The sequence below is a fragment of the Leguminivora glycinivorella genome, chromosome 3, assembly GCF_023078275.1.
Source record: "Leguminivora glycinivorella isolate SPB_JAAS2020 chromosome 3, LegGlyc_1.1, whole genome shotgun sequence".
In the NCBI taxonomy this organism is placed as follows: Eukaryota; Metazoa; Arthropoda; class Insecta; order Lepidoptera; family Tortricidae; genus Leguminivora; species Leguminivora glycinivorella.
Genome location: NC_062973.1, coordinates 16,270,004 through 16,297,811, shown reverse-complemented (window position 1 = coordinate 16,297,811; position 27,808 = coordinate 16,270,004). Strand labels below are relative to the sequence as shown.

General features: G+C 38.4%; 1 protein-coding gene across 2 annotated transcripts in view; it reads right to left on the bottom strand.

Annotated features, from left to right (window-relative positions):
- The window catches only part of LOC125224614 (protein timeless homolog), a 39,283-nt gene that overhangs the window by 11,083 nt on the left and 392 nt on the right, over positions 1–27,808 (bottom strand). For both annotated transcript variants that reach the window (XM_048128035.1, XM_048128036.1), the window contains exons 2-17: positions 27,589–27,772; positions 26,273–26,407; positions 25,576–25,832; positions 24,982–25,179; positions 19,668–19,850; positions 17,580–17,867; positions 17,239–17,357; positions 16,011–16,167; positions 12,887–12,967; positions 9,887–9,996; positions 9,230–9,274; positions 9,077–9,149; positions 3,988–4,186; positions 3,188–3,336; positions 2,555–2,649; positions 1,983–2,192 (exon numbers count right to left, since the gene is read on the bottom strand). In XM_048128035.1, the coding sequence (XP_047983992.1) occupies positions 1,983–2,192; positions 2,555–2,649; positions 3,188–3,336; positions 3,988–4,186; positions 9,077–9,149; positions 9,230–9,274; positions 9,887–9,996; positions 12,887–12,967; positions 16,011–16,167; positions 17,239–17,357; positions 17,580–17,867; positions 19,668–19,850; positions 24,982–25,179; positions 25,576–25,832; positions 26,273–26,407; positions 27,589–27,772 (2,483 nt within the window). The remainder of the gene's footprint in view (positions 1–1,982; positions 2,193–2,554; positions 2,650–3,187; positions 3,337–3,987; positions 4,187–9,076; positions 9,150–9,229; positions 9,275–9,886; positions 9,997–12,886; positions 12,968–16,010; positions 16,168–17,238; positions 17,358–17,579; positions 17,868–19,667; positions 19,851–24,981; positions 25,180–25,575; positions 25,833–26,272; positions 26,408–27,588; positions 27,773–27,808) is intronic.

The following is a 27,808-nucleotide window of genomic DNA, read 5'->3' as shown; positions in this document are numbered from 1 at the left end:
CAACCACATTTGACAGACACATCATCGTCACGCAGCAGACGTCTATGGAACTTCCCAAACAATAAAATTTAACGAACGCTTTAACGGTGACAGATGGTTTGATGCAACCGGCCCTTAATTGCGAATATGTACCTAAGTAAGCACCAAATAGAATTATTAGAATAACGGACTGAAATCGACATCTGTCATTACAAAGCGTCGAATCCTTCAGCAATTTACCCGGATTTCGGATAATTTGAACATTCGTTTGAAACTCTACAATCAAATTTCGACGTTTGCGGTTCCTTGGACAACATTTCGAGGTCCGAGGAGATAACTTAAGAACTTTTGCGTTGACTCAGTTTAACCGACGGGACAAAGGTTTGCGCCAAGTGGCAGGTAAAATATATGTATTCTGGTGCATAGTGGCCTATGTGTGGACCAGTGGCCTATTTGGGCCATTTTTTTTCAAAGTTGTCGACCCCATTTTTTTTGTAACATGGGTATTTTTTGGGTAATCGTGAGGTCTTTCGATTTTGATAGGAGAACAAAATCTCCCAAGATTCCCATACATTTTCTAAAAACCTTCCATTCCGTTACCGCCATACAAAATGTACGAAAAAATGGTAACGGAATGGGAAACAAACCTTAGGACACATTTTTATCCTATTAGGATAGAAAAAGCTCGCAAATCTGAGTGGAAACGACATAAAACTTTCCAAATCCAAAAAAAGTGTGAAGTGACACTTGACACGTTGACTTGACTGGGTCGATAAACAACATTGCTACTTATCGTCATTATTTCCTTGTTGGACAGACACGGCGAAGTGTCATTGTTGGGCGACAATTGTCACTGTGTTGAGACAGGCCACAGGGGCGGCAGGTTGCTGCTGGTAGTACAATGTTACACGAAGATTTGTGTTAATCAAACTTCGGTGAAAGGGGCTATTGTATGTGTCTTATACAAGCGCGGATCCAGCTTGGGGGGGGGGGGGGGGGGGGGGGCACGTGGTAAAGGCCCAGGCCCCAGGGGGGAGGGGGTTATGACCCCCATGGATCCGCGCATGGTCTTATATATCGGTCTACGGCATTTCATCCTCCTCTATACTGAACTCCTTTGCCACTTCCTCCTGCTATCATTCTTTGTTGCTTTATTTGGTGGAAAGGCGTAATAAGAGACCGAACCTCACCTTTCTTATTTAATGATGCTCTTGTACAAACGACTTCAACACATAAACTACCAGACCAAAAAATGGCGCACTACGCCAGAAACCGGACGTTATTTACAACTGCCAGGCCGCCCGCTTGTACAGCGAGAGCACAGTATAATAAAGAGTACTATCGTACAGTATGGCCACACCCGCTCCCCGCTGAAAGTGTCGCCCACCCCCTCTCCGTTACCTCACAGTTACCGCCTGTCAAAAACGCGAACAGTCGACCTGTCATATCTCACCAATACAAGCATAGTACCCGTTCACCTACACGGGCTTAGACTGTGTGCTAGGAACGAGCCTCTTTCATATATTTGATCGCCAGTGTCCGAGGTGTGGCGAGAGCCTGCTCGGCGGTTTGTCCGGCATCTGAGTAAAGATCACGAGTGCCTACCGGGCGGGGCTCTTGGTTGCCAAAGTGTTAAGTGAAATAAAAAAACTTTTTACAAAAAAATACAACCGAATTCAAAAAGAACAATCTTCATCATGAGGTAGACTTTATGAAAGTGCTAGTTTTCGAGAGAAACTGCTCAAGTTTCTTAAAAAAACAGCGAAATCACTATACATGTGTCTTTTAAATTTGAGTTCCCTCAACTCTTCATGGATGCCATCATCAGAACAGCTCCAGATTAATATGGGACCACCTTGGAGGTAGCTCCTTTCAAACAAAAAAATAATTATTGAAATCAGACCACGGGTCTCGGAGTAATCAGGTAAAATACATAAAAAAATGATCCCGAATATATAACCTCCTTCTTCTTTCGGTAAAGAAGTCGGTTAATAAAAACTTACCAGTAGCACCGCCAAACTCTTCCCAAAGCTGCCTAAGCATTTCATCCTCTTCTTCACTGAATTCCTTAGGCACTTTTTCCCTATATCGCTCTTTATTGCTCTTTTTAGTAGGAGCGCGGAATATGAGACCCAGCTCTTTGAGTTTCTTGATGACGCTTCGCCGAGTTCGGGTCTGGTCGATTAGGTTCTCCAGGATCCAGTCGATGACATCTGTTAATTGTTATATGAATTGTAGAAATGAAAACGTGTACAGACTTAAGCTTAGCCCATATATGCCCATTGGGTCGTTTGTAACCCACTGCAGAACTCGCTCCAACTCATTAATTAGTAGAGAATTGAGCCTGGCGCCTCAAGGAATACATAATTAAAAATAAGTTGTGGGCATGGTTTAAAGGTGGAAAAACTGCCTTAAATGAGACTTCACTCACGGTCTTTGGCTTGACACTTCAGCGTTTTGCCAGCTAAAAGACCTCTCCATAGCCAGTGAACATTTTCACCAGTCCATATAATATATACGATATGGGTATGGTAACAGACAGTCAAGAAAAATTATGATCGTAAATTGTATATACCTTGATCAGTTTGTGGATTGGACTGGTTCTCCATGTACAGATTTCGTAGTTCCTCCTCCTGTTCCTCGCTCCACGTTCCTTTTCCCACTCTATCCCTGTCAAAGAATAAACACATGTGTCGTTTTGCAAGCAAAATAATTTAATATAATAATGGGATTGGGCAGTAAACATCTGTCGGATGCATCCAGACAGATAAAAACAGCGACCGAATGGGCACCACCAATTACCCGAGGCCGAGGTAGGCCAAAAATGAGATAGAGGAAAGACCTGGGTGCGTAGCCGAATGGCACAAACGCTCACGAAACGAAACGCTCGTAGATATCTTTCTCTATCGCACTTGCGTATTGGCGCAACAGAGCCAGACTACCTTTCGTGGCGTTTCGTTTTCATTTCGCGTCGTAGAAATGCCATTCGGCTACGGGGCCTGGACTTATTTTGTGCGGAAAACAGGAGAGGCCTTTGCCCAGCAGTGGGATTCAGTATAGGCATTATATGTACTTAATTATTGAATTCTAACATGTTTACAACTTTTTAGAATTGCACTTGTGTTGTGACTTGTGAAGATAATTCATATTAACAACTTTTGCTTAGATACAGATATCTGAAAGTAAAAATCAAACAAACACAACTTACTTTTGATCGGAGTAGAGGTCGTATCCGCACTCTATATCGATAGCATCCTTCGAGTTAGTCCAAAAAAGAAGCTCAATAAAAACTTTGGGATTTTTCTTCGCTACTTCAGTAAATTTCCTTAGTATAAATATAGCGAACTTTTCTAACTCCTGAAAAAAATATAGCATGAGTAATTTCCTTGGTTGTAATGAAACGTTGAACTTACTTTTCTTAGAAGTAAGGTAAGTTTCAATCAATCTCTGATTTTCTCAGTTGTAACTTGTAAGCTTTCCACGTGGGAGAAATTAATCTCAATTTAATATTAAATGAAGGTGGCTTGAATTAATTCCAACATTTTCAACCAAAAGCCCAATCTGACATCGGTGTACCTCTTTCCTAAAAACATAACAACAGCCAGCAAACAGCAAATTGCTGAAATTTAATATTTCAAAAAAAAATTTAAATAGGTAAGTATAGAATTCACAGGTTTAGTAAGTTAAGATGAGACATTTACGGTATACCTACTCGTATACCGTAAATGGGTATCTTTGCCCATTAATATGACGTTGCCGATCGATTCACAGTTCAATAATTGTATTGAACATGCCTGTCGCAAATTCGCGAACAAGTAACGAGTCGTGTCATCACGCACGCACACAAAGACAACAGGGCGTCAATGAGCTAACAACTGCGACATCTATGTCTGTGTACATGCGAAAAACTAACGAGTCGTCATCACGCACGCACTCAAAGACAACAACTGCGACACGGCCCCCGGGCGATTATCGTTTCTCTAGTATCATATGCTCTGAGGAACAAACCTTAAATTGAGGAATAGGGTTGTTAAGTATCCTCTGAAAGACCAGAAACAGGGACGCTTGGAACATCATGGCGGGCCGTTTGCAGTCCCACGCTATCCTGTGTAGCATCTTCGTGACGCAGTGGTTTGTGTGCGGTAGGTTCTTCTCGTAGCCGTCCAGAAGGGCCGCACATGCGCTTACTACTTTGGGGCTGCAGAACCTGTGAGAATTATATCGTGCTAGTTTCTGTCAAGTTGACAAAAAAATTAAAAATATATTTATTACATTTTTAGTAGGGACTGCCCGCCGGGTACCCGTCCGCTGCCCGTGCTCAAAACCAACGGATCGGGCAAGGGCCGGGCAGACCCGTCGGCTGCCCTCGCGTGTGCGTGTAGCGCGGATGTGCCCGCCGGATCGCACCTTAGTTAATAGCAAGGATTTGTCCGCTGGGCAAGCCGCGGCCGAGCCTTGCCCGGCAGACCAGTCCGTATGTGTATGGCTAATCGCGGATCAGATCATTCAGATCTGAAGCTTGCCCGGCGGACAAATCCGTAGGTGTATGGTGTCGCAAACCATGAAATAATACAACAGTGAAAGTTGGATCTGCACGATCATACTGACATGCTTATGATCGCTTCTCTCGCAGTCCCACGTATTTTAGCTTCAGCATTCTGTCAGAAGGTCGTGAAAATAAATATTAACTAGTGGAATAATGTTTTAGTAAAAATAGTTAATTATAGTTAGAACAGCTAATATATAAATTAATAATAGTTTCTACGTCGGCGCTATGTAACAAATGGTAAAACAATTAAAGTACAGCGGGGAAAATATCGACTGGGAGGAAATTATAACTGATCCATTTTGTCCATTATTACACTATTGAGTTCCACATGTATCCACTGAACACGCGTGCCAAATATAACCAGTGGACACTCAATTTGATAATGCAAACATTTCAAAACATGGAAAAAAATGGATCAGTTGCATTTGTCCCCCAGTCGAAATTATCCCGCTGTACCTTAACACTAATTTTAATTGAACCACAAAACCAGTACCTGAACTAGTAAATTCGTGCCTGAATTGGGAGATTTGGAAATTGATAGGGTTCGATGCATTCTAAAACGGGTTTATAACTTTATATGGTAACGTAGCGTAACTCAATCAAGGAAATCGATGCTCAAGTAGTGCAATTTAGGATTCGGGAGGTGCACGTGTACCTATTAGTATTTAGTGCATCGAAAATCATAAGCGCCAGTCATGCAAGCAATAGCCTATCTACTCTGATCGGGTAAAGTGGGTTGTTAATAACTAGTGGCTCTGGGAGCTGTAGACCTTCGCGAAATGCTTAGAGAACGCAAAACTGAAAGCTAATTAAGTGTAATCACTTAGTCAAGTCATGACCTCATGACAGCAACAGTTTCAAGCGACATATACTCGTACGCTATAGGCACTCAACTCAAGCCCTTAACGGCAATTTCTGCATTTAACATATAAAAACTGTTGGGCTATCATGCTTGCACTTTTATCACTTATCAATGTGGATAAGACATATGTCAATCTCACACTGACTAACTTGCCACAACGTGACGGATGCTTTATCCGCGTAGATAAGTGATAAAATGGCAAGTCCTGCCCTTGGTTTTGTTATCATCTTTTGTTTTGTAATCGTGTCGACGCTAGCCCGCAAAGTGGGCTTTTCGCTTCTAAGCGTCACACGAAAATCCTAACCTAACTTAGTTTGGATATTTAATAGGTCTTTCTTTTTTCGGGGGCTGGGCCCCCCAAGACCGCCCCCCCCCCCTTATAATCACTCTTGTTCGTCGCAAGAAAACCTTAACCTAACTTATTTTCAATAGGTATTACGTTGGTACTTCGTGGGGGCTACTACCCCCCCCCCCCCCCCCCCCGAGCCCCGGGGTGGGTGTTTCGCCGCAAGAAAACCCTAACTTCTTTTCAATAAGTACAACGGTGGTATTTCTTTCTTCGCCCCTCGTCGTCCACAATTTGTAAGCGTGTCGACGCTAGCCCGCGAAGTGGGTTGCTTATTTTCGCTTTTCAGGGTCACAAGAACACCTAACCTTACTTAGTTTGGATACTTAATTGCTGTTTCTATTTTGCGGGGGCTGCGCCTCCGAGCCCCCCCTTATTTTCGATCTTAAACTTCGCAAGTAACCCCTAACCTAACTTATTTTCAATACGTACTACGTGGTATTTCTTTTTGGAGCCCCTCTTGTGGGTGCTTCTCCCCTCGTCGTCCATTTTGGTATTATCAATTTTCGATTTGTAAGGGTGTCGACGCTAGCCCGCGAAGTGGGCTGCCTATTTTCGCTTTTCAGGTTCACAAGAAAACCCTAACCTTACTTAGTTTGGATACTTAATCGGTATTTCTATTTTGCGCCGAGCCCCCCCCCCCCCCTTATTTTCGATCTTAAACTTCGCAAGAAAACCCTAACCTAACTTATTTTCAATACGTACTACGTGGTATTTATTTTTGGCGGGGGCTTGGCCCCCCGAGCCCCTTGTGGGTGCTTCGCCCCTCGTCGTCCATTTTGGCTTTGTTATCAATTTTCGATTTCTAAGGGTGTCGACGCTAGCCCGCGAAGTGGGCTGCCTATTTTCGCTTTTCAGGGTCACAAGAAAACCTTAACCTTACTTAGTTTGGATATTTAATCGGTATTTCTATTTTGCGGGGCTGCGCCCCCGAGCCCCCCTTATTTTCCCTCTTAAGGGTCGCAACAAAACTTTAACCTTACTTAGTTTGGATACTTAATTGATCTTTCTTTTTTGGGGGCTGCGCCCCCGAGCCCCCCTTATCTTCGCTCTTAAGCGTCGTAAAAAAGACCCTAACCTAACTTATATTCAATACGTAAGACGTTGGTATTTCTTTTTGGCGGGGGCTTCGCCCCCCGAGCCCCCCTTGTGGATGCTTCGCCCCTCGTGGTCCATTTTGTTTTTCATATCAATTTTGGATTTGTAAGCGTGTCGACGCTAGCCCGCGAAGTGGGTTGCCTATTTTCGCTTTTCAGGGTCACAAGAAAACCCTAACCTTACTTAGTTTGGATACTTAATCGGTATTTCTATTTTGCGGGGGGCTGCGCCCCCCGAGCCCCCCCCCCTTATTTTCGATCTTAAACTTCGCAAGAAAACCCTAATTTATTTTCAATACGTACTACGTGGTATTTATTTTTGGCGGGGGGCTTCGCCCCCCGAGCCCCCCTTGTGGGTGCTTCCCCCTCGTCGTCCATTTTGGTTTTGTTATCAGTTTTTGTATTGTAAACGTGTCGACGGTAGCCCGCGAAGTGGGTTTCCTATTTTCGCTTTTAAGGGCCGCAAGAAAACCCTAACCCAACTATTTTAAATACTACGGTCATACGATGCATCGCCAACTCACTAATTCAATCTATTTGAAAGTGGCTGCACATAACACTTAAATTCGCACCGATTAGTACAAACCACGGTGGTGCAGTGTCATTCATGGTACATTTTTGCCCTCACGCTAGTCATATTTCTAGGTTCGATTCCCGGCAAATGCAAAACTTTTTGTATTTTTATTTTTATTATTTTTCTTCTTGTTGCCAACAGCTATCATAATTATGTTACGAAGTTTCACTTATGCCGCGCGGAGGGACTCCACGCACAAATTTTTAATGTTTGCGTCCGTTTTCTTTAGTCAAACCAGAGAGTATAGAGTCTTAGTCAGACGAAGTTATATAGGTCTTTGGTCAGACACAATTTTGTTGATTTTTCCGAGGTAAGTTTTTATCTTCTGTTTAACGCCATCTGTGAGAATATTGTGGCGTGACGTTGTAGGAGAGGCATCGTAATTATTTCAGCTCATCCTTTCTATATCAAATTGGTTAGTACTTATTTTTACCATCTTCGGCACTACATTTATTTATAAATAATAAGTTATTTTTGTACTTCAAAATTATTAAACACTGGATCATAAAAAATAAATATAAATAGTCTTGTTACATAATTAAATTTTACGAGAATCGGTTGAATAGAGGAAAATATACGGACATAAAAATGCAAATTTCGATCATCAAGCAAACAGGATTTTACTTTCTACTGAAAAAAAAAGATTATATGTATATAAAATGTATATATCGCTTAGTTGGTTAAAATATAATTATTATAATAAAAAAATCAAATGCAAAAAAAAATACAAAAATTATGGCACCTGGAGGATTCGAACGCAGAACTTGGTGATTAGAAATTTGAAAAAAAAGCACGGTGACTTACCACTGAGCCACCCTAACACATACGTAGATTGGCGAAATTAAAATGCTTATTCTCATGCAAAATTACATATTTTTACATCTACCGTCTAAACCTGTGTTCTAAAACGTCTGATTTTTTTGCCAATCACTCTATATACATGCATCTAAAAGACAAGACTTTTAAGATATCGATACGGCTAAAAGTTAAGGCGTGAGGCCCCATGACTTTGTAATTTTTTACAATTTCCAAAATCTGGGACGACAAAAAAAATTTATTGAGTCATAGAATCTGGTCACAAAATTTCACGCGAATCGGTTGGGAAATGCGAGCTGTAGAGCGAGACATCCGGACATACAAAAGCAAACTGCTTGAGTTAAAACGTAGCCCTTGCTTCGCTGCGGTCAATTAATGCTTGAATGTTCGACTGCTAGTCTGTAATTTTGCAGTAAGGCCGCCTATACACCTGTGAGTTTTACCGCTTACGTGAGCGACTTATGCAAAACTTTCAAATGTAAAAGCGACTTATGCAAAACTTTCAAAAAATTACAATGTGCAAAAGTTACCCACATACAAGAAATATTAATGAACCATGGTCATGGTCAATAATATAGATTTTTAATGGTTTGATATGTGTATTCGGTGCGAGTTTCAATAACACACAGAATATTTAGACCCAAAGGTCACCTGAAATGGCCGCCTTTTTATTTCGAGCAAAATTACTCGTCATTAGAGGGTTTCTTTTTGGTTTATCCACTTAAGTTTGTATAATAAAATTTTATCTGAATCGTTCCAATAGTTACAGAGCAAAGTAGCTCATTAAAACAGAATGATAGACAGATTATGCACACGAGAGACCCAAAAATATTTTCTTACTAAAAATACTTACCTTTGCACAAAATCATTGAAATCAAAATCTGTTTCAACTATGGCCGCACTTCGTTCTTCTTCTTCCTCTTCATCTAAAAAGAAAACATTATTTTATAATATAATATAATATAAAGTTTAATTTTTTAACGTAATTGCAAGAGGGCTGTTTTACCTTCCTCGTCGTCCGTAATTTCTTCATTATTTTCCTCGACCACCTCTGAAACATTAATTAGGATTTATTTCATTGTATTTACTCCAAGAAGCTATTTAAAAATAAAAATAATGTTGGTCAAAGTATTCATGAAATCTCTTTGCGAGTGCGTTTAGTAAAACGTGGGACTCTGTCGATTGCTATACAGCCGCTTTGTCAGTTTATTCATATAAAGATAAAGCAAATCTCGTCTTTATGGTAAGCGACAAAGTTGGACGTTTTACTAAACACACTCACATTTAGTCAGTAATTCCTTTTTATCAAAAGTAAGGTAAGGAGGATCCGTGTGGTGACGGGAATTTCACCACTCACTATCCTCCCATGGGTATCGTAGGAGTCGAATGTAAGATATGGGTTCCAAATTGTGGTGTGGACAACGGGCTCGTCCTCGACCTGTCGGTGTAATATCATGATTTCGTTTTCTTCCAAACCCTTAAAACCGTAAGTGGCACTAAAACTTGAGCAGTTTCTTGTGCTCTGCCTTTCCCTTGTGGTAATACAGGAGTGAGATTATGTACCTACGTGTAAGGCGGCTCGATGGAGATAGATGTGTTTCCACCCTAAGGATAATCTTCAACTGTCAAGTGACACGTTCACCAGCCGCCACTGGGACCTTACCTGGTACTTCCACTCCTAAATCGGTCCCGTAAATGGTCTCCAGCATTTCTAACTCCTCCTCTTGCTGTATGTCGCTCGCGCCGAATATTCCTTCCTCCGGCCACACTTCTCTGTTCAGTAAAAAGGAGTTTAGGTATATTGATTTAATTATTCACGGTGAGTACCGGCCTGAGGCAAGGCGATGCCCTGTCCCCTATGCTCTTTAATTTGGTTTTAGAACACGTTGTCCAGAAACTACTCACGCTTGAGGTTGGAGTTAAACTGAACGGAAGACATAGACTGATAGGGTATGCGAATGACTTAGCCTTGCTAGGGGAAAACCGTGAACAGGTGGAAATATCGGCAAGAATCTTGGAACAGGAAGCAGCGAAAGTGGGGCTCAGAATCAACCATGACAAATCGGAATACCTCCACATGAAGCGGTACAAGGACAGTCGCGCTCAAAGGCAGAACCTACTTGTGGTTGGAAATACCTATAAGGGAGTGTCTAAGTTTAAATACCTTGGGTGTACTGTCACTGATACTCATACAAGGGAGGACGAAATCAACATCCGAACCCAAAATGCCCTACGTTGCAGTGCTGCGCTTCATAAGGTGTTAGTGTCCAAGCTTCTTAGCAAACGTACTAAGTTACGGATCTACAAGACCGTGACCCGCCCCATCCTAATGTATGGGTGTGAGGCTTGGACGCTTACACTTAAGGAGAACAGCCTGTTAGTCACAGAGCGTAGGGTATTAAGGAAGATTCTGGGACCCGTTAAAAGAGGCGATGGCAGTTGGAGGATCCGCAAAAATGACGAAATTGAAAAACTGGTAGCCGAGCCAAATATAATAGGTGAAACCAAAGCACATCGTCTCCGTTGGCTAGGTCACCTTGAGAGAATGGGAGAAGCTCGGGCAGTCAAAAGGGCCTACTTGGGGAAACCGATTGGACGCCGTCCTGCTGGACACCCAAAATACCGTTGGGCGGATAGAGTGGAGGTAGACCTCCGTGAGCTCGGCGTCGGCGAAAGCTGGCGCGATACCGCTCAAGACCGAGTCAAATGGCGTGCTCTTGTGCAGGAGGCCAAAACTCATTTTGGCTTATTGCGCCAACCAAGTAAGTAAGTAAGTAAGATTTAATTATTGGGCTAAGTGTGTTGTGGTTATAGAAATAGATAGTGGAATTTTTGTTTAAATTTGTATGGCGTTAGAATAAATTTGAACGCCTTGAATCGCTTATTTAAATACTAGCTTTAGCCCGCGGCTTACGAAACGGCGAAACAACCAGAGACCAGAGCCAGTAACTCAACAATTAATTATATCAGTTGTTTGGAATTTTGAAATACACTAATAGTCACGTCGAGTTTATAGTCAATCACACATTTTAAACAAAGCAGATAGGCGCTGCCTTTCGGTTTGTTTAAACTCTGCTTTATTCATAATAAAAGCTCGCATTTAACGAATCCATCGTTAATGAACGAAAATTTCACAGGACTGGACATGTTGGCATGTTAAACGTACCTACGTCAGTAATTAACAAGCACGAGGAGCGCCCGTCGCAGATTACAGAGACACAGAATCATCCCTTAATAAAATAATATGTTCAACGAAGGACCAAAACATTACGAAAGACTTCACAACCCGCATCGTACATGAAGAAAAAAATATTTCTAATTTCATATAGGCAACGATAATACAGAGCTATATCGATTAGACATCTTATAAGATGCCAGTCCAACGTTTTCTGTGTAAATCGCGACACGTGTAAGTCAATTTCTGTCATAATTTCTGTCATTTTTACTTAAATTTTCTTCGTGTGACATTCCAATTGAGAATGGGTTAAATTGCTCCTGACGTTTTATGAACTATATTCCTTTTATCCCTTTACACCTGAGCTGATACGATCGTTAGGTTGTTAGCGGGTTGTTAACATAAATATAACAGGGAACTTGACTGTAGTTAAAATAAAATATTTTATACCATGCACGAAATAAAGCATCATCAGAAGCAGAAGAAAAACATGCGCGGAAGTTATTTTTAAATCGAATTTCTATTTAGTAAGTCAGAATTATAAAGTAACTGTGTTGACCGTGACGTCACTCAATTCGATTTCGTTCAAATTCGTTTTGAAAGTTCTTAAAAAGAAGCTGATTTGACTAGGAGGCAAGTAGCCTATTGTCAATTTTAACATGTCATTAAAAAAACAAATTAGCAAACCTCGATTTCTTCGGTCGGAAAGGGGTAAAATTCGCTCAGATCATATATTTTCAATTGTTAATTTTCTGTAATTTTTTTACGTGTAAAAACGCCTCTGTGGCCTATTTGCTGAATAAATTTGAATTGATTGTATTTGTACTTGATATTTAATAGGCCGGTTTGTTTAGGTACATTGTTAACAATTTCTATTGATACTTGATACTTGCATTGATTCGTGATACAAATATATCAGTACCTACGTATCTTCAATTTTACATCGAAGCTGTTATTCGGTAATAATTTTCTGTGTAAACAATGTACCTACTCGTGCGTATGGTGCGGCTCGATGAATCCCTATAATATTATTATACCGCAATAAATGGTATTCGTACGTCTGGAATCATCTATTTAATCGAATATTGAGTAATGTCTTATATAAAAGAGATGGAATATAATCAGAGAACAGTTCTAAATTTATCAAAATATGTATCAGTTGTAACGATATAATACCTAAGCATAACGCATACCTATCTTATAACCAAGGGCAAGGATGATTTAAATATGGTTTACAATCTTCATACTAAGATTCGTATATCATTTTTTTAGCGCCACCTATTAAATACTATCATAACTACACTGATGATGCCTACAGACACACACAGACAGACAGACAGACAAACAGACAGGCAGTCACACAGACAGACACACACACAGACAGACACGTCAAACTTATAACACCCCATCGTTTTTGCGTCGGGGGTTAATAAAAAAGTTTGAAAAATGCACACGCAAATTAAGGAGTGAATAGAGTTAATGACATACCTCGCGGTGCGAAGCATTCCGACGGCGTCCTCGAATTTGTATTCCCGCATCAGCTTTTGAATGTTCTTCATGCACGTTTCCCTGCAAGCAAATCATCGTGTTAAGGTCGGTTGCACCAAACCGTCATAGGTGATAAATAAACGTTCGCATTTTTTTTTGTGACGTTAATGTATGTTAACTGTGGATGATACATCGGGTCCTTCTTTAATCATAGTAGTGTAATACAACTTGGCCTCTAGCGCGACTTAAAATATGAATACTCCGTTTCAATCGGCGTCAAGTCAAGGCCACTCTCCTCCAAGAGGAAAGGGAAACTGAGAGCTATACCTAGGTTTAAATCTCTAGCCTGTAGTTTTTATTTAGGTACATGTTGTATTTATGTGTACAAATGATCATGAGAAACATATCTTAGTAAACTAAAAATAATAAATTGTTAAACTATTGTATTATATTATTCATATCGGAATACAAATCAATTTATATTAATATAAGAATATAAATTGATTTGGGTGCCAATAGGCAACTTGAATGTACTTTAAATATTTTAGACCATGCATGATATAAAGCTTCAGATAATTATAAGAAAAACAGGGATAGAAGTTATTTTTAACTCCAACGTATATTTACAATCAAATCGGATACTTAGCAATATGTATAATATACATATACATTGTATATATGTACAGTAAATTAGTTTAGCGTGATGTCACTCAATTCGATTTCATATTAATTACATATTAGCAAGTCGTTCAAAATCGTCTTGACAGTTCTTAAAAAGAAGCTGATTTGAGTAGGAGGAAAAGTGTCACACACAGTGTGAATTTAAATGAATAATGAATCCGGCATTTATGTTAATGTCAAATTATCAAAAGCTGTAAATCCGCACGCCACACATGATCGGTTAATGCACAAATTGCAATGATAAAATCTAGGAATCGAAATTGTGGTAGTTCAAAATAAAGGACAGGTACCTATCGGGAAATTTCATCACTTCGCATTAGCAAAATTAAGTGGATTTTTACCGGAATTTCATCTGAATTATTTGAGTTAAACATTACATAGTACCTATACTCTCTGAATCAGGCATAATAGGGAAGTTGAGTGTTCTTAAAATAAAATATTTTATACCATGCACGAAATAAAGCATCAAATAATTATAAAAAAAAACATGGACAGAAGTCATTTCTAAATATAATTTCTATTTAATAAGTGAGGTAGAAATGTATAAATTAACTGAATTGACCGCGACGTCACTCAATTCGATTTCATATTAATTCCATATTAGCAAGTCGTTCAAATTCGTTGGGACAGTTCTTAAAAAGAAGCTGATTTGACTAGGAGGCAAGCAGCCTATTTATTTTGATTTGTGAATCTATAACTGAAATGGTTCATATCACAAATACTTTCTTTATACTGATGTTGAAGGTTGACATTTGACAACATTTCATATTTTCGACTAATACTTTTTATTGTTTGGTTTGGAAGAACTCAATATTTAAAGATACACGTATTTTTTTATTTTTCCCAAAAACTGCTATTTTAATGCGAAAATCTCTTTTTATTACTATTTCGAACCGAAAGAGCGTAAGTTACAAACGTCAAGACACAGCTTTATGACGTCACATGTGTTGTTTCATACACCTAAGAAATAGACAAAATTTTTAAGTCAGTCAAAAAAAAAGTTTTAACAGTCAGCTTAAACAGTCCGAGATGTCTGTCAAGTGTCACTGGCAACAAATATTGAATAACTACGAGCTATGGAATGTAGAAGTATAAGGAGAGAAATCTGTCAAAGTAGAACAGTCGAAAATGACGTGTCAAACCCTTATGTACCTGCAATTGCAGCGCCACCTGGTTTTATATCTGCACTTCTGAAACTTAAAGCTTTCGCTCCTTACCTCTAATCTCCATACAACTAGCGAGTTTGACTGTGACACTTTTTTTTTTCTCCGTCAAAATCTCGTCATGGCTTTTACTCCTCGCTAATTTAAGCGGGGTCCCCATAATAGCTTGAAGGCAACTCCTGCTATCAGAGAAAATGATCACTTTTTGTATATTATGGGAGTCAGCATATGCTACAGCCTCTAAGATAGCAACAGCTTCACCTGTAAATATCGAGGACTGTGGAGGGCACTTGAACATTAAGACAATGTTATATTTGGGAATCACTACTGCTGATCCAGCACAATTTGCGGAATCTATTTTGGAAGCGTCAGTAAACACTGGTAAGTAACCTGGCCATTTTTTTAACAGATTGTTGAATTTACTCTGCGCTCCTGGGTCATCCTTGTATATTCCCAGATCCAAAATGATATGAGGGGAGAAAATTAAAGTTTCAAATTTTGATTCATACATGGGGTTTGTTCCTGAGCTGTACATTATAAAAGGGTTTAAATTATTTAATTTAGAAAAACTTATTATGATGTTAGGGAATGGCTTATGCATCCAATATGGGTTTTCAGTGACCGTTAAAGCAAGAGACCGCAAGAGTGGGATCAGCAGGTGATTGGAGTTGGAGAGAGCCTTTATGAGGAACCTATCGGCAAGATACTGTCTACGAAGTGCAAGTGGAGGCTCGACACATTCCACCTGCATGGCGTTCTTTGCAGTTGACTTCATAGCACCAAGTATGATTCTTAGGCACTGTGACACTTATCCACAGTCAAACTCAAGTGACATCCCAACCGGAAGATTTTTTGGTTATAGTGGCAGCTCTGAATAGTCTGACTCAACTATGTAACGTCACTTCCCCTTTAAACTATTTTTTAAGAATTTTTTACTAAAAATAAGGAAAAAAAAATTAAAAAATATAGTTTTGTGATCTACAGGCGTATATCTCGAGATGGTTTTCGATTTAGGGACATTGAAAATGTTGAAACGTTGTCATTTATAACCGTTTAGTCGGAGGCGGCATAAAATGGCAGCAGTTAATCGCCGACGAGCACAAGTTAGCTGAGCGCGCAGCTCTTCTCGCTTCAGCCTTCCGTCCCCACATCTGCTATACCTAGTAAACTTTAACCACTGGCGTTTTTTGGAGTGCGCAATAGTCACGCAGCGTCATAACAACCACGAAGATCCCCTTACATTGTTACGTCACTTATATTTAAGGGATCGTGATACTTACTTCTGTTGGTCGATGGTTTGGTCGGAGGCGGCGTCGAACGGCGGCGGGCACTCCTCAACGCCGGCGGCGAGCACAACGGCCAACTGCGCTCGCAATTCCTCCCATTCCGGTATTTCAACTCGGCTCGGTTGAGGCTTTTCTACTGGTCGCTTCTTTTCTGTCAATTTTATCGAACCTTTACAAATCATAGGCTGATAGTCCGCTATCATGTTTATCATAGAAATATGATTATAGGCAACATTCCGTCCTTTTTCTTCATGTTGGAGAAAAAGGGAGCCATACAGACCTATGATCATATTTCTATGATAAACATATGATAGTGTACTTTCGGCCATAGAGGACTTTAGCAAGGCAAGATTCGGTTGCGTTGTTTCCGTCATCATATAATAAAATTCGAATATTTATTGAACACACGTAAAAAAATCATTAATAACTGTTTTTTTTTTCATAAAGTCCGTGGATTCGCTAAAAACCGGGATGTTGCTCTATCGACGGAGTTATCAAGATTTACCCATATGTATAGAATTTATATGCTTTTTGTAGATTTTTATATACGATTCCAGTAAATCCCTTATTCTATCGGATTTCAGTGGAATATCATTTTCGCAGCCGATAAACTAGCTTTATATGACGTAACATGTTTGTGATAAAATTTTGCGAGGTCGCCGTAAAATTAAATAAAAATAGCTCATATATAGGCATCAAAGCTTTTTGTAACTATTTTCCAACGTTGATATTGCGGTCCTGCTATTGTTACAGAGTTTTTTCTATGCAGGTTTTAATTAATTTAGATACTTTCAACAAATGTACCTAGTTCTGTCGAAGTCGAATATAAATTCGATTTTAAAGATAAAGGTGAAAAAAAAATAATGATACATAACATAAAATTCGTTTTGGTAATTTCGAGTTGAACATTAATGTTATTTACACAATATATGTTATGTTGTTTCGTGTATTGAGGTGTGCAATAAAGAGTATTTGTATTGTATTGTATTGTATATACTTGTTTTTTTTCTTTTACGTAAAATGTTGCCATTGCAACATACTTAAAACAATTACATAGTTCAAAAAACTCGGACAGCTAGAAGATCTCTCTGACCACGGGGACAATGCAGTCCTTGAAACGTCGGAGGTTAGTTAAAAACTTAGGAATACTCGATTAAGTCCCAATTACAATATTAAGTACCTATAATTACAACTATTATCATAAAGTCAATAAAGCACTTACTCTTTGATTTCGCTTTCCTCTTCACTTTTTTCTGCACGACTAGTCCCGTCTTCTTCACGTAATGTTCCAACATTTTCAAAAATAAATGGACCGTTTCTACTAAATCCACGAGATAAGTCCTGAAAATGATATTTCATTAGCAGACGTTTAAGAATTTTATCTAATATATTTCGGCACTCAATTAGATACCTACTTATTGCCGATTGTCCTCGGATTATTGTACCTATTTTAACTTGAGAGCATACTACGAAAAATGAATATTGAAGTTTCGAATAACCGCAATAAAATACTGAAGCACTTAATTCTACAAAACTTGTTTTAATATCTCTCCTTATAAATACCTTGGCATTTTATTTTCGTCGTAACTTAGACACGTCGTCAGAATAAACTCTCTATATTCTAAGACGTAGAAAATGTTGCTTTTCAGTACTTTAGCGGACTCTTTGACTGTATGATCCGTACTCTTATCCATAGCCAGTAGCGTGTTTAGAAGTTCTTTATAAGCCCGGAGGGCTAGATGCAGTCGACGGACCCAGACTGCGAATTTCTTCTTTTCTACTTTTATCATGTCGTAATATTTCTCCATTTGCTGTTGGACGTAGTGGAATATTGGAACTGACATAGTTTCACTAAAACAAGGAAATGTTGAACTTAATTTACAACTGTTACCTACGTTTAGTTTGTTTTGAGATGGCCATTAGCGAGCCAAGTGTACAGTGTATGACACCAATCACGCGTGTTATATTATAGTGCTTATCATCCAATCGCGTTATATGTATAAAGTTGCACTGCGCATCAAACGAATGTCCTGTCGAAATTATATGAATTTACTTAGGGATCATCCATAAATTACGTCACACTAAAAATCATGATTTTTGACCCCTCCCCCCCTCCTTGTCACAGCTGGTCACATTTGTTAGACTCCCCCCTCCCTAGTGTGACGTCACATATTTACACGTAGCGATTATTGAATAAAAACAGCGGTTAGAAATCAATCTTATTTTCATTTATGTGCTTGAATTATTCTTTACCACACCAACAGGTAAATGCTCTCTTGATAGTCTTGAATTCTTGATACTTCAAAAAACGAATGACAAAGTTTCATTTTATCCACAAGAGTGCAAAGTAATTTCATAGTCATTTTAACTTGATTTCCACGGGTATGGCTAGTAGAATAAACGTTTAAATGATGATTTGGACTCTTAAATGTTAAAAAATGAATCAAGCTACATTGTTTGTTTTGCAGTTAATATTTTCCACCTGCTGGTGTGTGTGTGTGTGTGTGCCTTTATATAACCTACGTGCTTTGAAACCCCTACAAAACAATTGGTATCTTTTATAACAGGATGCGAAGCCGAAAATAGGTGATAGTCTAGTCCATTTAAATCATTTTTTAGCTATATGGTAGCTTAGACAAATTTTAGTTTATTTATCGACCCAAGTAATCACTCCAATCATTTTGTTATGTTATTCAATGTTTAAATCACTGTAGTTTGTTTTTCTTTAGACACATATATTTCTAATATATTTAATGGTATACGATAGACATTTTACAATACGAAATAAAACCAAAACAACTTAATACAGTAACAAGAGTACGTTTATCGATTTAGTCTGAAATTTTGGAGTTTTCATCGAAAAGTTAAAAAAAACGACGAATCAAATTTTGTCCAAGACATTTATAGCTAAAGAATGTTCTAAATGGCCTAGACTATCGCCTACTTTCGGCTTTTCATCCGGTTAACGAACTTCCTGTATTTGTAATTTTGTTTATATGCTTATGAGGTTTTCATAAAGTAACAGTATAAAGTTCGTGTTTTAACCCTTAGATTATGATAGATTTTGAAATGTGACGTCACGAACTTTAGGACCCCTCCCATCCCCATGTCACACATTGTCACACTTCGCCGACCCCCTCCCTCCCCCTTAACGTGTGACGTAATTTATGGATGATCCCTTATCCAAAAAAGAATTAAAATGTAAAATAACAGGAAAGGAAATGTAAAGGAAAGGGTTAAGAATTTCACCACGCCCTTTCTTCCTGTGGGTGTCGTAGAAGGCGACTGTGGGATATGGGTTAAATTGTGGCGTAGGCGAGAGGCTGGCAACCTGTCACTGCAATGTCACAATTTGGATTTCTTTCAACCCCTTATCGCCAAGAGTGGCACTGAAACTTAGTAGTTCATGTGCTTTGCCTACCCCTTTATGGGATACAGTCGTGATTATATGTATGCATATATGTACTTATCCAGATATATCCAGAGGGGTTCTTGTAGCTTACTATAGATTTTTAAAGCGTCGGCAAAGCATTTGACATCCTTCCGTTGCAGCCGCCCGTAACATTTAGTGATTGTATACCGCAAGGCACGGCACGCCATATGATTGTTTGCCACCAGTGTTCAGTGTTGTTGTGAAAGTTTATTTCTCACCTGACCAACCCAACTTGGAAGTCATGTCCCCTGTTAAACTCCATGAAGAACTTGACGACCCACAAGTAATAAGATTCGTCGTTTTGCTGGGCCTTGGATCGCACCAGCACATCCTTCACGTAGTGCATTAGAGGGTTATACGCGCTGTTTAAGAATTCTATGCAGAATTCCTTCAAAAATAACCTGTAATTGATGATTTATTTACATATTTTCAACTCAACATTTCAAAGAGGGTTTTTAAAAAATACGGGGGGAATACACAGGTCACACCAGCTGGGTAACTTTTACTATGGCAGAAAAAAGGCTATTTCATAAGTTTTGGATATTGGAACTTGACAATCTTGACATATTCCAAAGGAGAGTATTTTTTTTCGCGTTTTCAAGCTTGTAAGTGCGTTTTCACATTATCCGATCCGATATCGGATGTCGGAAGGATTTCAGAGGCAAAAATCAAAGATGGCGGCTCAAATGTATGAGATATCGGTCCTACATCCGATATCGGATCGGATAATGTGAAAACGCACTAAGACTTAAGAGTTATAAGAAAGTTAAGTTTTTTCCAGAAAGAGATGAGTCAAGGTCCAGGAGAGTACTGTTGGATCCCATATTGGATCACATTTCCGCACGTCTTCTCTTAGTACCTAATGGAATTTCAATTAATGAAGTTTAATGATACAGGACTAGGACTAGACTAGATAACCCATGACTGAAGAAAATTCGAGTTTTTAAATGTGGATGTACTCACGATAATACATCGAGTTCGGCGACATGTTTTGAGTCATATTATGGAGATGATATTTGAATAAAATAATATAAAAAGCCTTTCATAATTGCACTTAATACTTATTCTATTGCATTACATAAATTGTGATTTAATTATGTTGGTACATTAGACCCTTTTTTTACTTTACTTATCAATCTTATCATGTCAATTTTTTAACACGCTTTTATTAGGTCGTCGTGTATGTAACTATGTATGTAATGGAATCTAAGGAAGCTAATTTAACCATCTTCCAGGAGTCGTAGCGTAATGAAAATTGGCAGCTATATGTAGTTCCGATGACAATACAATACTATGGTACTGTTGAGCTGATCTGATGATGGAGTCGGAAGATATGAACTGGAACTACATGATGGAACATCGTATCATAGCCGTTTTTGGGTTTCTTAGAAAAGTCTTGTAATGAACTTTGACTACAATTAGGTTTCAAGGTCTGATGATGAAGCCGAAAGATACGAACTGGAACTACATGATGGAACATCGTATCATAGCTGTTTTTGGGCTTCTTAGGAAAGTCTTGTAACGAACTTTGACTACAATTAGGTTTCAAGGTCTGATGATGGAGCCGGAAGATATGAGCTGGAACTACATGATGGAACATCGTATCATAGCTGTTTTTGGGCTTCTTAGAAAAGTCTTGTACTGAACTTTGACTACGATTAGGTTTCAAGGTCTGATGATGGAGTCGGAAGATATGAACTGGAACTACATGATGAAACATCGTATCATAGCTGTTTTTGGGCTTCTTAGAAAAGTTTTGTAATGAACTATGACTACGATTAGGTTTCAAGGCCTGATGATGGTGCCGGAAGATAAGAACAGAAAAAAGGGGGGGGGGGCTCGAGGGGGGAAGCATGAAAGAAAGATCAACGTAGTATTTAAAATAAGTTGGGTTAGCGTTTTCTTGTGACCTGTCAGAGCAAACAAAGGGGCTCAGGGGTCGAAGCCCCCCGCATAAAAGAAAGATCAACGTTGTATTTAAAATAAGTTGGGTTAAGGTTTTCTTGTGATCCTTAAGAGTAAAGAAAAGGGGGGCTCGGGGGGCGAAGCCCCCCGCATGAAAGAAAGATCAACGTTGTATTTAAAATAAGTTGGGTTAGCGTTTTCTTGTGACCTTTAAGAGCAAACAAAGGGGGGCTCGGGGGGCGAAGCCCCCCGCATAAAAGAAAGATCAACGTTGTATTTAAAATAAGTTGGTCTAGGGTTTTCTTGTGACCCTTAAGAGTAACGAAAAGGGGGGCTCGGGGGCGAAGCCCCCGCATGATAGAAAGATCAACGTAGTATTTAAGATAAGTTAGGTTAGCGTTTTCTTGTGACCTTTAAGAGTAAACAAGGGGGGCTCGGGGGCGAAGCCCCCGCATAAAGAAAGATTAACGTAGTATTTAAAATAAGTTGGGTTAGCGTCTTCTTGTGACCTTTCAGAGTAAACAAGGGGGGCTCGGGGCGAAGCCCCCGCATAAAAGAAAGATAAACGTTGTATTTAAAAAAGTTGGGTTAAGGTTTTCTTGTGATCCTTAAGAGTAAAGAAAAGGGGGCTCGGGGGCGAAGCCCCCCGCATGATAGAAAGATCAACGTAGTATTTAAGATAAGTTAGGTTAGCGTTTTCTTGTGACCTTTAAGAGCAAACAAAGGGGGGCTCGGGGGGCGAAGCCCCCCGCATAAAGAAAGATTAACGTAGTATTTAAAATAAGTTGGGTTAGCGTCTTCTTGTGACCTTTCAGAGTAAACAAAGGGGGGCTCGGGGGGCGAAGCCCCCCGCATAAAAGAAAGATAAACGTTGTATTTAAAAAAGTTGGGTTAAGGTTTTCTTGTGATCCTTAAGAGTAAAGAAAAGGGGGGCTCGGGGGGCGAAGCCCCCCGCATGAAAGAAAGATCAACGTAGTATTTAGAATAAGTTGGGTTAGCGTTTTCTTGTGACCTTTAAGAGCAAACAAAGGGGGGCTCGGGGGGCGAAGCCCCCCGCATAAAAAAAGATCAACGTTGTATTTAAAATAAGTTGGGTAATGGTTTTCCTGTGACCCTTAAGAGCAAATAAAGGGGGGCTCGGCAAAAAAGAAATACTTAAATTTTGTTTGAATTAGTTGAAATGTGACAATATTTTCTAATCGAGTCAAACAAAATCCCACTAGCTGAGAGCTTCAAAACAATGTATGGCGAAAGTATGTCTCTCAAATGTCTTCAAAAAGTCCGCGATGGCACAAGGTTGACTGGAAGAGATCCCATTAAGGGATAAGTCCGCCTACATTGTATATTACTGACTCTGTAACTGTGTCTCTTTTGTTTCCTTTATGTACAATAAAGCTTATACATACATACACATGTCTATATTGTCTATCTTTTACGGATAACTTACTAGGTATAAACATTTTTATGATAATACCGTAATAAGAAGGTAGCCGCTAGTTATTATTAAGTAGCAATTGGCAATAAGTACACGTTAAGCCACAAATGGCATGTAAAATCCGCCTACTTGAAATAAATTTATGTATAAATGTTAAAAGTATTTCATTATTAATGACTAAAAAGTATAAAATAAATTAATAGTTTAAAAAACACTATAAAACACGCTTTTATAAATGCACGTAAAAGCCAAAAATAAATTATGGATCGTTCAAGTTGTCTCTATTTGTGAGCTGAAGTTTAAAAACTATGTGCTTTTAATTATAATATTTGATTGTAAAAGCGTGGGGCGCTGGAACAGGAAAGACTTTCTTGTAAACAAATACTAATCCGAACTTCCTGGCGAATGAAATTGCATAAGAACATAACGTTTACATATCGTCCCCTTGGGGCAATAAAGCCACATCTGCAAAGTGACAACTTTTCAGGAGAGAGGTTTAAAGATTTTGTCAATGAACATTCGTAAATAACTTTTTTTTGCCTAATGCTAGATTTATGAAAAGTTACAATTGTTCTTATAATAACGTTCTCTATGGTATACGATGGAAGTTATTCTAATTATTTAATTATTTACGGAAATAGTGGGTTGCATGTGTACTTCCGACTTTATTGTCCCAAGCTACAGTAGACGTAAGTAAACATGCGTCCCTATTGCATGAATATCTGCATGAAGTATGTGTACATGCATCTTTATTTACTGAAATAATATTTTAGAGGAAGGACGCAAGTGCAATAATAACAGCTGTTTTATTGGTTAGTTTTTATTTTAAGTCACTAAATGATTAAATTACCAGTTTTAATAAAAAATAAAAATAAAAGTCTTCTAAAACATTATTAAGGTTCCGATTAAATTAACAAAAGTAAAAACGAGATCTTAGGTAAAAAATAAAAGTCTTCTAAAACATAATTATAGTTGTGTTAACATGATACAATTATAGCTTTTCTATCTAATCTAATCTAGTCTCACTATATTGGTAAAAAAAACTAAAGAAATGCCCTCTTGTTTGCAACAGTAAGACAATTGGATGGATAAATATGAATTGTTTTGTAATAATATTATTTTAACGATCAATTTCAAAAAGTATTTCCTTTATCCATGTTTGGCAATTTTCGTATAACTCGCGAAACATCCTCCTCGCCCGGTGACACTGACGCAACTGACTTTAAATCGCCGCGTGCGCAGCTAAGGCGTTCGCGGTAGCAACGGGAAACAACGACGGATGTGCGGAAGTGGCTTTGTTTCATGTTCAACTAATCACATGCGTCGGTTTTCGCTTGGTTTATTTCACAAACTAATGAAGATACAAAAAAAAGGATTTTTGTTTTGAATAGTATAGAGCATTTGTGTAACTTTTGCGAAATAAAATCGATTTGGGCATATAGTCACATATGGCTTTATTTCCCCAAGGGGACGATATGCCGCCTAAGGGTTACCAAAGAGAACCAAAGATATCTCGTCCACGAACAAGAACTCTGCATCCTGTCACTGTAGACACTTTCCCCTTTTGTACTTTGATTAGCGGAAAAAAGCGGCGTTCTAAGTGTCGGTGACTGTCGACTCTCCTCGCTACTAGCGCATATTTTGTCTGAGTTCGACAAACTGGTACCTACTTTGAACACTGACTTTTAATTGATTTGACTGCTTAATGTAGAACCTACTAGTCATGCTGCAACTCCAGTTAGCGCGTCAATCTGTGTAACCTCCTTCCCGTAACATAGCATAATTTGATTTATAAGCAAGTTATACAAAAAGTCTTTCCTGTTCCAGCGCCCCACGCTTTTACAATCAAATATTATAATTAAAAGCACATAGTTTTTAAACTTCAGCTCACAAATAGAGACAACTTGAACGATCCATAATTTATTTTTGGCTTTTACGTGCATTTATAAAAGCGTGTTTTATAGTGTTTTTTAAACTATTAATTTATTTTTATTTTTTTTCAAATACGGAATACACATTAAATTAACATAATCACACATACATCAGTTTTAATATCTAGAATTTCCCTTTAATATCTAGAAAACTAAACTATCATATAAAATCTTCCAAATACCTTTTTTGGGTGAAGGCCTCCTGCGTCGATATTTGAATATTAAAGTTTAACGTCTAAATGTTGAGTTGTTTGGTCTTACCTAATAGCGAAAGCTGATCTTCTTTCCATAATGCCACTTTCGGCCGGCCTGCGGTTTTTTGGCTTCACTAATTTAGACTTTTTACCTCCACTGAAGTCTAGATTGGAAATCTTGTTCAATGGCTTCAGACAGATGATTTCATTGTCCGATATAGATTTCATGTTTTGGACTACGTAAGTACCTCCAAAACGAGAATGCCTAAAAAAGTATATAATAATGTATTAATTTAACAAATAGTTGCGGTTGCCTCGCTCATTGTGATTGGAACTTGCAAATGCGAATCTCTTAATGTGATAAGCCTAAGTTTCATTTTACTACATTACAACAAAAAGAAATTAACAGTGCTATTTAAGACAACGGTGGGCCAAAGTGACGACTGAGTGGTTATCGCAAATTAGCCGGGGCAGAGGACGACCAAATAAGAGATGGCAGGACAACCTCGACGTATTTTGCAACAACTGGCAAGAGCGGGCATTAAACCGTAAGGAGTGGAGAAAGGAAGAAGAGGCCTTTGCCCAGCAGTCGGACACCATTTAGGCTAATATAAAAAAATATAAGACATTACAGCAAAATAATATTAACTTCCATGCAAACCTTGAAGCGGAGAACTGCTTTACTCTATTCAGCCTCTGTTTGTTCTCCGACATCCTTATCGTAAGTAACTCTTGTTCATCCCTCAGTTTCTCGTCTGCACTCCGCTGCAATGCAGCATCAGCCAAGCTGGTCGGGTTTTGTTCACGTAGCAAGTGGGATATGATCTCTAGGATGTGCATGAAGTATTGCTTTTCATTTTCTGACGACATGTACAGGATTATGTCTAGTATGCCCGATTGATTTAATGCCCACAATACCTAAAATATGTAAAGAAATAGAAAACAAATTTTATACACAGTGTAACATTTTTTTCTCATTTTATCTGCCATAATGCTCAGCTATGTTCAGCCATAATCAGATTTTTTGTTCATATATTTTTTTTTATAAGTCAGATAGGTATTCCTTTAATAACCTCTCATGATGTTTTTAGAATTCATCTTCTAGTGCCTCTGGTCCAGACGCAGTATCTCCCATCTTTTAAGCCTACTTGGATTGTCATTAGTGTTGTCACTCATACAGTGTAACATGAGGAACTGAAAGATTTTAACCAAGCTTTTCTGAAGCAAAGGTAAAAATGTTATGGGCAGATTTGCAGTGGTATCTAAAAAGTAATTAACCCCTTTGCTTGTTAAAATTTGATCAATTTTATTGTCACCAATCTCTTTCTAAATAAAGTTAAAATCACAGTTTCTCTTACTTGATCATGGATACTGGCATCATTTTCCGGGCGCCGTTCCTTGTCCAAGTCTGCAGGCACATGGAGCACATTACGGATCAGAATTAGTATTCTCTCAATAATGAGGCCTGTGTCCTCGTCTCGTTCACTCCAGTCCTGTGCATATATGGACAAATTTAAGTTGCAGGAGAATAAGAAAAAATAACTGCTAAAAACTCATTAGTACAATTAGATAGAGTTAATAGAAAGGTAGGTACTTATGTTGTTGTTATTATAACCAATGTAATGAGGACAGCTAAAATTTTATAAGTTTACACTAAACACATCTAGAATAATAATCAAAACGGTATTCATGTTAACCTTGAGTGCCACTTCTGAGAATGATAAAAAAGTTAGTATACGCCGTGTTTCCGGTATCACTCAAAACCTCAGACACCCCAACTGATTTTTATTTTTTTAAACGTATCTAGAATATTCATTTTTTAATTTGATGATTATTATTTTTTTAAATTGAATATTTAATTTTCTGTGCAGCTCTACTCGACTTTTAACTCTACACTCAATAAAATAATTGCTAGCTACCATCGTAAACCTTAAAACTGATTAATTGTGTACGTTACTGCAACGACATAAGGTTTACCAATAGACAGCCATGTCACTGTAAAGCACGTTAAACTGTGTCACAGTACTCTTCAAATTGGACAGGTGACACAGTAAGCAAATTTAAACCTAACATTCAAAATGACAAGGTTGTAATTAGGTAATAAAATTAAAGTGACACACAACGTCAAACTCGTAGCGGAAAAATAATCGTCCAAGTAACCAGCCAGTATTAATACCCCTAAATACTGAAAAAGGTATACAACCTCTAGCAATATGATATGCACAATGTTGTATTACGAATTTGTAGAATGGGCACGTAAACAATAACTAATAATACAAATTAAAACAAAAAATATTACCCCCATCAAGATATAGCTCAATCGATTCTACTCTCGATTCTGAACAAACGGTTTTCAGGTTTTTAGTGTTAAGTGAAACACGGTGAATAGGTGAATCAACTTTTCGTGCCTGTTATTGACATGGGTCCCCTGTGTCACACTGGTTTTATGCAAAATTATGCTACTTAAACTATGCACACCTTAATTTGCCACCTACAAACATGGACTACATGCATGCTTGAATAATTTCAGTAGCATAATTTTGCACAAAACCAGCGTGACTCAGAGCCCAGGGGACCGTAACCATGGCAATAACAGGCAAGAAAAAGTTGATTCACCCATGTTCTGTTTGCTGAAACTTATAAATGTCAAAAATAAACAAACATAACAACTTACAATTTCCAGGATTTTAGTCAGTTTCTTTGCAAAAACATTCCAAGTATCAACTTTGGTGAAAGCTTCTTCTTTATAATACTGCAAATGAAGTAATATTTGCAAATAATTATGTCTGGCAGTTCGCTCAGTTGGCACTTCTTCTCTGTACAGCAACAGCGCTGGATTTGTTAGGTTAACAAGAAGTCTGAAACAAAATGACTATTAACTAAAATTCATAAAT